At 51.4% G+C, this 10935-nt stretch overlaps 1 protein-coding gene across 2 annotated transcripts in view; it reads right to left on the reverse strand.

Annotated features, from left to right (window-relative positions):
- ADRA1D (adrenoceptor alpha 1D) overlaps positions 1-9539 on the reverse strand; it is a 41018-nt gene extending 31479 nt beyond the window's left edge. For both annotated transcript variants that reach the window (XR_005700869.2, XM_040064634.2), the window contains exon 1: positions 8358-9539. Coding sequence is in view for 1 of the 2 variants with exons in the window: in XM_040064634.2 (XP_039920568.1) it covers positions 8358-9324 (967 nt within the window). In the remaining variant the exon portion in view is untranslated. The remainder of the gene's footprint in view (positions 1-8357) is intronic.
- Positions 9540-10935: the final 1396 nt, after the last annotated feature.

Genomic DNA, 10935 nt, shown 5'->3' on the forward strand with positions numbered 1-10935 from the left:
ATTCAGGAGATCAGACAGGGAAACCCCTGTGATTTGCTCCAGCCTCTGACTCACTGGGGGAAATACAGATCCCATTAACCAGGACAAATAAACTCCTGGACACAAGAGGAGAAAGTTTGATTCCAGGTCCTGAAATGAAGTGGCACCAACAATCCCACGTTCCTACAGCTCCAGGCACACTTCTTGGGCAGATTTGTGCTGGTAAGAGCTGTCTGGGGCCAGTCCTGTATTCCCAATCTCCTGCTGATCTTCCTTAACTGAATGCCATCAAAGTGCTCTCAACAACGGGAAAGGTGGCTTGGACTTGGCTGGTGAAGGGATTTCTGCCAGCAGGAATCCCTTGTAAATGTTTCTTTTTAATTATTTTTTTTTTTTCCCCAGCTGCTGGAGGGGGTAAAAATAAAAGTTGCATTTCAGGGGCCTTAATGACTGAGCTGTGAATTGCTTTGGGTTGGAACCTGCCCAGAAGGAGGAAATGCCCTCTCTTGATCAAGCTAGCAGTTGGTTTTCTGCCACCAGATCTGGTGGTTCTTGGGCTTGTCTCCAAAGGCATCAGCTACGAGCCCTCTTGGAGGAAGGCTATTCATTAGGAGCAGCTGCAAGCCTTCTCCCGTTCCAGCCACTCCAGTTAATCCACCCCTGGGCTGATCTCACCCATAAATCATGGTGCAGGGAGAAGTGCAGTCTTCTGTTTCCGTGTGACAGTTTCATAGAGGACCAAATCAGAGAATGCAAGGCAGGCAGTAGTAGAATCAGGGAATCACAGAGCCACTGAGGTTGGAAAAGCCCTTCAAGATCACAAAGTCCAGCCATTCCAGTGCCCACATCCATGTGGCTTTTAAACCCCTCCAGGGGTGGGGATTCCACCACAGCCCAGGCAGCCTTTGTAGGTGTTTGACAACCCTTTCCATGAAGGAATTCTTCCTAAACATCATCCTAATCAGTGAACAAAGCTGATTCACTAGAATCATACAATCAATACAGCAAGTTATCCCAGAAGGAAAGATGGAAATAAATCTCCTGCTTTGTACCTGCAAAGACAGAGACCCTAAGAACCAAACTCTGTGTTTTGCCTGTCATATTTCACTGGTTTGTCCATCTCATGTTGTCTCACATCTGGCAGAACAAACTCAGCTTGTTACTCAGAGACACAGAATGGAAAATTTCACCTGATACATAATGTTTGACACCAGAAACCAGGGCTTAATCCTAGAAGGGTCCCATAATATTAGAAGGTGCTATCAGCCTACCTAGAATACAGCACAGTAATCACAGCAGGAAAAACTCCTGTTGGTCCATCAGAAGATAATTCAGGTTGCTTTCCCAAGGAAATACACTTGTTTTGTCAAATATAATAAAGCCATCAAACCCCGCTTAATATAGATGAAATTACTGTTATGTGGTGTACTCTGGTATTGGTTCCAAAACTCCCGTTGAGAGATTTTGTAACATTTTGCCCACTGAATCCCAGTAGTTTCAAGTTTTTCAGGGTCTATTTTTTCCCTGCTTGTGGTACACTACTTATAGCAACTGCCTTGAGATGCGTCAGGATTCTGCTGTATAAAAACGGACATTTGGCTTTAAATAGTTTTATTTGGTGGTGCGGAGGGTGGACTGGAAGCAGAATAATCCCTTACACAAGTCATGGGATAGCTGGATCCTACTCCCAATCACTGCTTTGCTTTGGCCAGGCAGAAGCAGAGCAGACGTTCAAATTTCGGTGTCCAAATCATTAACTGAGGCCCAGAAGGAGGCATCTGTTATAACAGCAAAGACTGCACGGAGCCCCTCTGTCCACCTCTGCCTTCCCACACAGGTAATGGGTAGGAAACACTTGGGCTACGGGTATTTATTTTTGGCTGAATATTTCCAAACAAATATGGAGTGTTTCCTTGTTTTCCTGCACCATGGTGTCTTGTTATCCATGTGCCTACTTGTAATCCTCTGCTGTGCCCTCCTGCAGGATGGGAATGTGTTTTCCCTGGAGGGAAACCCTGCTCCTAGGTTGTTTTTCTGCAGAGTTGCTCTAGACAGACACAATCCCTGCAGGTGAATCCACTGTTCCCCCAGCGATATCCCAGTGGGCTGCACATCCCCACGTGTCCCTGTGCCTTTCCCACTGTCCACATCCCTGCTGTCATGCCCCAGGAATGACACTCTGGCAGGCAGCTACACAGCCCTGATGCTACTGCGAGCACTCTGAGTGGGAAAAAGAGAAGCAGAAATCACATCTGAGGGCTGCTGAACCAAAAGCAAAATTTGTCAGGGAAAGCAATGGATTTCCCCTCGCTTTAATGCTTTAAGAAGAGTCTTGAAATGGTTCAGGAATGCTTTTGGGCGAAGTGTTCTCTTCTTGAGGAAAGGAGATGGGCTGGAAGATCCATCCATCCATGCATCCATCCATCCATGCATCCATCTATCCATGCATCCATGCATCCATCCATCCATCCATCCATCCATCCATCCATCCATCCATCCATCCATCCATTTTCTATAATTTAATGAATTTATGGTAATTTGGCATGAGCCCATTTGATGGGGACATCCTGTGGTGCCTCTTGCCTGGACGGTGTTCAATAAATCCAACCAGAGCTTGGTACCCAAAGCTTTTGAGGCCCTGTGTCTTTGCTGGAGTTTTTAATCAATGTATGGTTTCTGCGAAGCAGGACCAACAGGGAAGAAGTGGCAGATGGAATGGTTCATCCCAACTGCTCTTGTTCCCGTTTGATCTGATGCTCTGGGCCATAGATAATTATTCCAGAGCAACTTGCATTCCTTTCTCTATGTCAGTTCTGCCACTTCCACCATGACTCAGAAAATTCCAGGAGATACAAGGAACTGCCCTGACAATCAAAGTAATTAAACGTACTTTTATCCTTCTACTTTTAAATCACCTTTTTTTTTTTTTTTTTTTTTTTTTTTTTTAAATCAGGTCCTCCTGTGCACAGCAACACTAAAGTTGTGGTTTTTTTTTCTGGTATTTTCTGATGTCTAACCAGGTGCTAAGCTCACTCTGAACCTTCCTTCTGTGAGGGAGAGTATAGAAGTTTTCAGTCCTTCACCCATCTGTCCATTTTTATAGGAACTTGGGATACTAGAGCACTTTTAGCACTTTTTCAAATGTGACTGGGGTTGATGATGGGCTCCATCCAAAGCAGCGTGACCAGATCAGAAGAGGGGATGGGGCTTGGAGCCACCTGCTCTAGCAGAAGAGGGGTGACAGGGGGTGGAATGAGATGAACTTTTAGGTCCCTCCCAACCCAAACTGTTCTGTGATTCCATCACAAAAGAGTTCATCAGGTGGTGAGCTCATCACAGGCACAGAGTGATAACATAAGCCCTTTTTCTATTAGGAAACCATGCTAAATGCTCTTTTATCAGAGTAGATTAGATTCTCCATTTCTACCAGAACAGATTTGAAATGTGCTTTCACAATATTTTCCCCATCATTTATTTTACAAGTGGCACTTCCTGAAGTTGAGCACTGCTACGGCTCTGCAAAACACTTTGTGAAAGGGCTCCTGCCCTATGTCAAACAGCAGCTAAAAATATATTTATGTTTTGGCTTGAAGGAGACCTTTCAGAGCCTGGCTGGTGTAGCAGCTGCCTTTCCCTAAGGGTGAAGGTGGAAAATCCAGTTCACTGTTCTTCTGAATTGTACCTGGAAATGAGCAGCAGCTTCCATGGCAAACACAGCAAGTCACAAACCCAAGGCAAACATCAGACTGTCAGCCTGGAGAGTTTTTATCCATGCTCAGGGATCTCTTCAGGCATTCCTTGTTTGGGTAAGCTGCTGGATGGACAGGGAAGGTGAAGGGAGCCTTGGGTTGTGGCCTTCACCCTTGTGTGGCACTAACTATGGTGTTTCCTCATTTCTCACTATGTGTCTTTCTTTCTCGTACCAGCCTTGATTTCTGACCAAATCCACAGAATAACAAACATGGGAGCCCACCACGGGAGCTCTGGCTGGAACATGCTAAAAAACCACAGGCATTGAGGTACATAAATCACTTTCCAGTTACTCCATCCTTGATCCCAAGGCATGGCTGTTTCCTCCTAGATCCTTCTGAGGTGCTGATGGAGAAGGTCTTGACCTCCACTCCTGGGATGTTCCTGTCTGAGGCCTCACATTGACTTCAGGTGCTCCCCAGCTGAAGAGTGATGGGAATCAGGCTTCCATCCCTCCTCCTATTCTTATTTACTTCCTTTTGGGTCAGGTTTGAGAAAAGAGGTGACTATCTACCTATAGGGGGTTCTGGTTCCCTGACCACCTGGCACAGGTGTCCTACTGCAAGGACAAACCCAGCACCTAACTTTTAACAGGATTTTCCATTAGCAAAAGAGCCAGTGAAGCTTCTGTAGAGCCACAGAATTGTTAAAGTTGGAAAAGCCCTCAGAGATCATTCAGTAAAAAAATCCAGACTAGGATATATCCCACTTTTCTGCAAATACCTGCAGTGCAGACACCATCAGCTCATTAGTTGTGCCTGGATGTTTTTGCAGCCTTAGAATCACGCCTTGGTTTGGGTTGGAAGGGACCAGCAACAGCCCCCATGCCATGGGCAGGGCCACTTCCCACTAGCCTAGGTTGCTTCAAACTGGCCTTGGACACTTCCAGGGATCCAGGGTTAGCCACAGCTTCTCTGGGCACCCTGTGCCAGGGCCTCCCCACCCTCACAGGGAAGAATTTCTTCCCAATATCCCCTCCAACCCTGTCCTCCGACAGTTTCAAAACACTGCCCCTTGTCCTATCACTTTCTGCCCATATAAGTAATTCTCCCTCCTTTTATAAGCCTCCTTTGCGCACTGAGGATTCCCTGGAGCCTTCTCCTCTCCATGTGAACACCTCCAGCTCTTGCAGCCTGGCTCCAGAGCAGAGGGGCTCCAGCCCTTGAAGCAGCTCCGTGGCCTGAGACAACTAAAGGGAGATGAACCCTGTGCCAGAAGCCAGCCTGAAACTCCTGGCCCTACCACCTCCAGTTAAATTTTCTTGGCAGGTTTGCTCAGGGAAGAGGAACCCTGCCGCAAACCCCAGAACCGCCTCCCAGCATCCTCAGACAGCAGCCCGGGAGAACTCCAGTGCTCACCACACTCGGCAGAGACACGACCTAAACACGAGCTACAAACTAGAATTTCCTCTTGGGTTGAACCACCCGCTGCTAAAGATCCTCATTAGCCACAGAAGCTGTTAATTGTATTTAAACTCCTGGTGATAGCATCCCGCACCCAGGGACTGTGATCACACATCCAAGAGGGAGTTAAATTACTCAGCTGATAAACAGGCTGTGGCAGCATCAGGGAGTTTGAGCTGATTTAAAGAAAAAAAATCATTGTAGATTATCCGAGCACGGAGGAACGGCTGACAGCATTTAGTGCACCCACAGCTCCTGTTATTTGAAATTTTTGGGTTATTTCAGCTTTTCGGCACTGACGTGATGAATACTACTCCTGTGTAACTAACGTGGGAGCTACTCTGCAGAGAGTGGCAAGGATGTGTGCAGACTCAGAGACACCAGCACAGCGCCAGTACGGAAGTTTCCAAGCGCTGAAGGACTTTTAAAGTGGAGCCGAGAGTGTTTTGTCACTTGAAAAATTTAACTTTACTGAAAATTTTAAATCAGACATCAGTGTGACTCAACGATGGCTTCTTGCAAATTCATGTCAAAGAGAGAGAAAAAGAAGTCAAAACGTTTGGGTATTTTCAGAAGAAAATAGACCATTCATTTCACTTTGATGCGATTTGAAGGCTCAATTTGAAATGTTTCTGAATTTTAATAAATTCCCATTTAAATTGAAACAATACACTGCTCTTCAACTGAAAGTTATTTTGTTTTTCATCAGAGTTTCACTTTCATTTAAAACTGTATCAATATCTTCTTCTGTTGGTCCTGAATTATTTCACCTAATTTTGTCTAATGAAATAAATAAACCCCATTCTACTTTACCACTTACAACCTTCTGTTTTAGCAGAGTTGGACCCAGCATGCTCCAGCTTGTGGATTTACAGTAAAATTTACTGATTCCTGCAAGTTTCAGACATGTCTTTTGAGCTGTAAAATCCAAGATTAGAAGTTTCTGTTCCCTTCTTGACAGCATTGAACGATACTCAGATTTGAATAGGAAATTGCAATTAATAAAGGGGAGGGGGGAAGTCAGAGGCAGAACGTTTTGTAGTCATAAAATAAATGAACTTTTGCTGTGTTTATATTATACATATAATATGCCAGGAAGTAAAGATCAAAGCTGTGTTTATAAAGGACTTGGCCAGTAGTGTGCTCAGAGGAAGCAAATGGGTTCGTGGGATGTACCTAAAGAATGAAGTTTGGATTTTTAGCTGGTGGAAATCAGTGTGCCTCCTTTGACTTCTCTGATTTACATCACCAGAGAAGCTGGCTCAAGGGTTTCAAGGCAGAACAGGTATGGTAAAAAAAAAAAAAAAGAATTTTTCTTTTCTACTGAAAAGTATTTGCCTGAGGTTCCTTTAGTTCAAAGTCCTGGGAGTAATTCAGAGGAACAGGATGCTGACTTCCCGCTTCGTTAGCTGGAAGGTTGACAGGTAGTTGGACCTAGAAAACCTTTAAAGTCCCTTCCACCCCAAATCATTCTGTGATTTCATGATTTTAAGGTGTAAAGGTGCAAATGAGGTTTGGAGCTGGTTCCTGCCCTTGTTGGCCAAGGAAGGGAGTATCAGAATGGGGCTGCTCCGAGAGCTCAGCCTTTAAATACTGGCGTCTCCCTGGGTCCCACAGTTCCCAAACTGTTTATTTGCAGGTTACACCACCTTCCCTCCACTCCCCCCAGTACATCTGATCACTAAAAGTGAAACTGAGGCATGGTCAAATGGGATAATTCATCACGGGTCTTGCAGGGAGAGGAGCTCAGTGCACTCTTACTGCTCCCTGCCTGAGTAATACCATCAACTGCAAAGCTCCCACAGCATGAAAACTCCTCACAGCAATGATTTCACCCCCGTGGAGAGCTGAGCCAAACCCCCCAAACACCACCCTCACCCACAGGGAGTCCCTGGAGCAAAGAGGCACCAGACAGCAGCAGGGTGAGAGCAGACACGCACAGCCCTGATTCACCACTCCAGGGACACCTCAGCTCTCAAGGCACCATTAATCACAGTGGATTATCCCACTGGAGAGTGTCCCACAGCCCGGGGATCCAGCTGTCCCTGGGGACGCTGCCCAGGGAAACAGCCCCAGAGCTGGAGCCCAAAACCTCAGCAGGTCAAAACCTGTCCTGCAGTCATGATGCTGTTCCCACTGCCTCGAGAGGCAGAGGATTTGAAAAACCCTGAGGAAAAGTGCAATGAATGTTCCCCTGGCCGCGGGCTTGGTGGGACACAAGTCCCCCATGGGCTGTGGGGCATGTGGGTCCCAGCTGGCAGATGGAATGACAGACCTCTCTGCTTTGCTGAGCTCAGTGCAAAGGCTGCTGCTGACACTCAGGAATTATTTTAATCTCTTTTTTCCCAGCTCCAGGTTTAGCTACAGCGTTCCAGAGGGTTAATCAGGTCCCCTGGGCTGGGTACCTCCTGTCAGGATGAGGAGCACTGGCTTCCCTGCACATCCCGGGCCACTGGTGCTGGAAGGGGACATTGCTTTGGACACCACACGTCCCTGGTGGGCTCTGTGCCTGCTCAGCCTCCCCTGCACGCAGGGGGGAGCATCCTTTCCACAACCAATTTGCCAAAACTTTAGAGCACAACTCGTGAGACAACCCTAAATGAGCCCACGGGCACTACAGGAGGACCACAGCTCCTGGGGGTGGTGGATCAGTCCTGGAAAACCACACGGGATCTTCACCCATCATCCTTATGGATAACACCCAGTCCTGCTCCAGGTCCCTGCACAACAGCAACCCAGGAAGTCAAGACTGGTGCTTCAGGCTCTGACACACTCCTTGGAGGGATAAAACCTCGTTCATCTCCAACAGAGGTGGGAACCCTGTTCCCACAGGGGCCTATCCAGGTGCAGTTCCCGAACTGGGAGAACGACAAGATAGCAAAACTGTTTGGAGACCACTGTGCATTAAAAACAGCCTGTTTGAAACAGAGCTGCTCCCTCCTTAGCCTGAACCTCACTAGTTGAAACGCTGAATGCAGAATGAATTAATTAAAGCAATTACTATGCTGCTATTTTATTCATTTGCTATGTACTTTGTTTGCTTATATGACTTTTCTTAATGAATATTGAATAAGTGTTAATTAATTGAATTAATTCATTGCTGGTTTATTCACCTAACAGGCACCTATCCCTCATTTCCATGCATGAGTTTTGTTCTGAAAAGTTTGTCCCAAGGAGGAGGTCCCCAGAGGTTCAGCCCCAGGCAGCTGGGATGGGGTCACTTACCAAAAGGCAGGATGAAGAAGAAGGGGAACCAGCAGAGGATGAAAACACCCACAACGATGGCCAGAGTCTTGGCTGCTTTCTTCTCCCGGGAGAACTTGAGGAGCCGCACGGAGAGGGAGCTCCTGAAGTTGTGCCCCTTGCTCCGGGTGCTGGAGAGAGGCTCCTCCAGCACGCTGCGGCAGTGGATGCGCAGCACCACCTCCATGGACTTGTTCCTCTCTTTCTTGACCCCTGCCTCCAGGCTCCGGGTGGTCCGCCTGGCCACCACGTAAATCCTGAAGTACATCACCAGGATGACCATGAGGGGCAGGTAGAAGGAGAAGAGGGAGGAGAACAGGGCATAGCCCGGCTCCTCCGTGATGCTGCAGATGCTCTCATCCGGCGGCGGCGGCTCCTTCCAGCCCAGCAGTGGCCCGATGGAGATGACCATGGAGGAGAGCCAGACCACCACGAGGATGACCCCCGCCTTCCTCTCGGTCATGATGGTGGGGTACTTGAGGGAGTACTTGACGCCGATGTACCTGTCCACGGAGATGATGCACAGGCTCATGATGGAGGCAGAGCAGCACAGCACGTCCACCGCTGCCCAGATGTTGCAGAAGATGCGCCCAAACACCCAGAAGCCCAACACCTCCAGGGTGGCGGAGAAGGGCAGCACGGTGGTGCTGAGCAGCAGGTCGGCGATGGCCAGGTTGACGATGAAGTAGTTGGTGACTGTCTGCAGGTGCCGGTTGCAAGCCACCGAGAGGATGACCAGGATGTTCCCCACGATGGCCGAGAGGATGAAGACGGCCAGGAAGACCCCGACGCCCACCGCCTGCACATCCAAGGCGAAAGTCAGCGTGGTGCCGTTGCCCTCGGGGGTCTCCTCCCCTTGCAGCCCCCAGGACCGGTTGGCAGCGCTCTGGCCGCCTTGTCCCGTCCGGTTCCCACTCAAGCTGCCATTGCTCAGCTCGGGGAAAGTCATTGTAGAAAAAGTCCGGGCTCCATTGAGGGCGAGGAGAAAGCGGTGCCGAGGCGCAGCTCCCCCGGCATGATCCCCGGCTGGCAGCCCCCGCCAAGACGCGCTCCGCACCTCGCTCCCCCGGCCTGGGTGGGGAGATGGAGGGAGAGAGGGTCGGAGGGATGGAGAGAGACAGAGGCAGGGAGGGCAGGACGCGCTGCCCGTCGCCCCCCGCCCGCTTCACGCCGTCCGTCCGCGCTGCCCCCCGTCCCCGCTGTCCCCGCCGCTCAGCCCCGCCGCCGGCCCGCCCGGGGGGGCAGCGCGGTCAGAGCCCCCCCGCCGCCCTCGCATGCTCCGGGAGCCGCGCTGGGCACGGCCGGCAGCGCCCGGCGGCTCCGCGGCTTCGCGCTCGGAGCGGCAGCGGCGGGAGGGGCCGGACGGGCCGGGGGCGGGCGGGAGCCCCGCGCGTCAGGTGCCGCCGGGGGAGGAGGAGGAGGAGGAGGCGGCAGCGACAGCACTGCTTCGCAGGACGAGGCGAGCCCGGGGTAGAGTGAAACCGGCAGCAGAACAGGCGGGGAGAGGAGAGACGACGGAAGGGGTCCAGGCGAGATGATGATGGAGGGGGTCCCGGCACGCTCTGGGAGGTGGCAGCTCCCGGGAGGGTCTCGCAGGAGTGGGGTGCAGGCCCAGGAGGGTCACTCAGTACTGGGGTGGAGCCCCAGGACGGTTCACTTAGAAGTGGGGTGCAGGCCCAGGAGGGTCACTCAGTACTGGGGTGGAGCCCCAGGAGGGTTCACTTAGAAGTGGGGTGCAGGCCCAGGAGGGTCACTCAGAAGTGGGGTTCATCCCCAGAGGGTCACTCAGAAGCGGGGCGCAGCCCTAGAAAGGATCATTTAGCCCTGGAGTGCAGTCCCAGGAGGGTCACTCAGAAGTAGGGTGCAGTCCCAGGGGGATCCCTCAGTACTGGGGTGCAGTCCCAGGAAGATCCCTCAGTACTGGGGTGCAGCCCCGGGGGTGCGGCGCTGCCGCCCGTCACCGCCGGAGGGCAGCAGAGCGCAGGGTTTGCCCGTCGGGGCCGGCTCCCGGGGCAGCGCGGGATGCAGCGTCCCACTGGAGACCGCCCGTGCCGGGACCGCCGGGACAGCGCCCCACCGGGAGGATGCCCTGCCAGGCTGGCATGTCCTCCCTTAGCTCCAGCACCCCACCGGGAGGACGCCCTGCCAGGCTGGCATGTCCTCCCTTAGCTCCAGCACCCCACCGGGAGGATGCCCTGCCAGGCTGGCATGTCCTCCCTTAGCTCCAGCATCCCACCGGGAGGATGCCCTGCCAGGCTGGCATGTCCTCCCTTAGCTCCAGCATCCCACCGGGAGAATGCCCTGCCAGGCTGGCATGTCCTCCCTTAGCTCCAGCATCCCACCGGGAGGATGCCCTGCCAGTCTGACATGTCCCTCTCCCAGCATCCCACCGCAAGGATGTCCTGTATGGATGGCGTGTCCCCCCCCAGCCTCAACATCCCACCAGGGGGATGCCGTGCACAGCTATCCTGTCCCCCCCAGCCCCAGCACCTCACCCGGAGAATGCCCTGCCAGTCTGACAGTTCACCCCCAGCACCCCAGCAGAAGGATGCCTTTGTGG

The sequence above is a fragment of the Hirundo rustica genome, chromosome 5, assembly GCF_015227805.2.
Source record: "Hirundo rustica isolate bHirRus1 chromosome 5, bHirRus1.pri.v3, whole genome shotgun sequence".
In the NCBI taxonomy this organism is placed as follows: domain Eukaryota; kingdom Metazoa; phylum Chordata; class Aves; order Passeriformes; family Hirundinidae; genus Hirundo; species Hirundo rustica.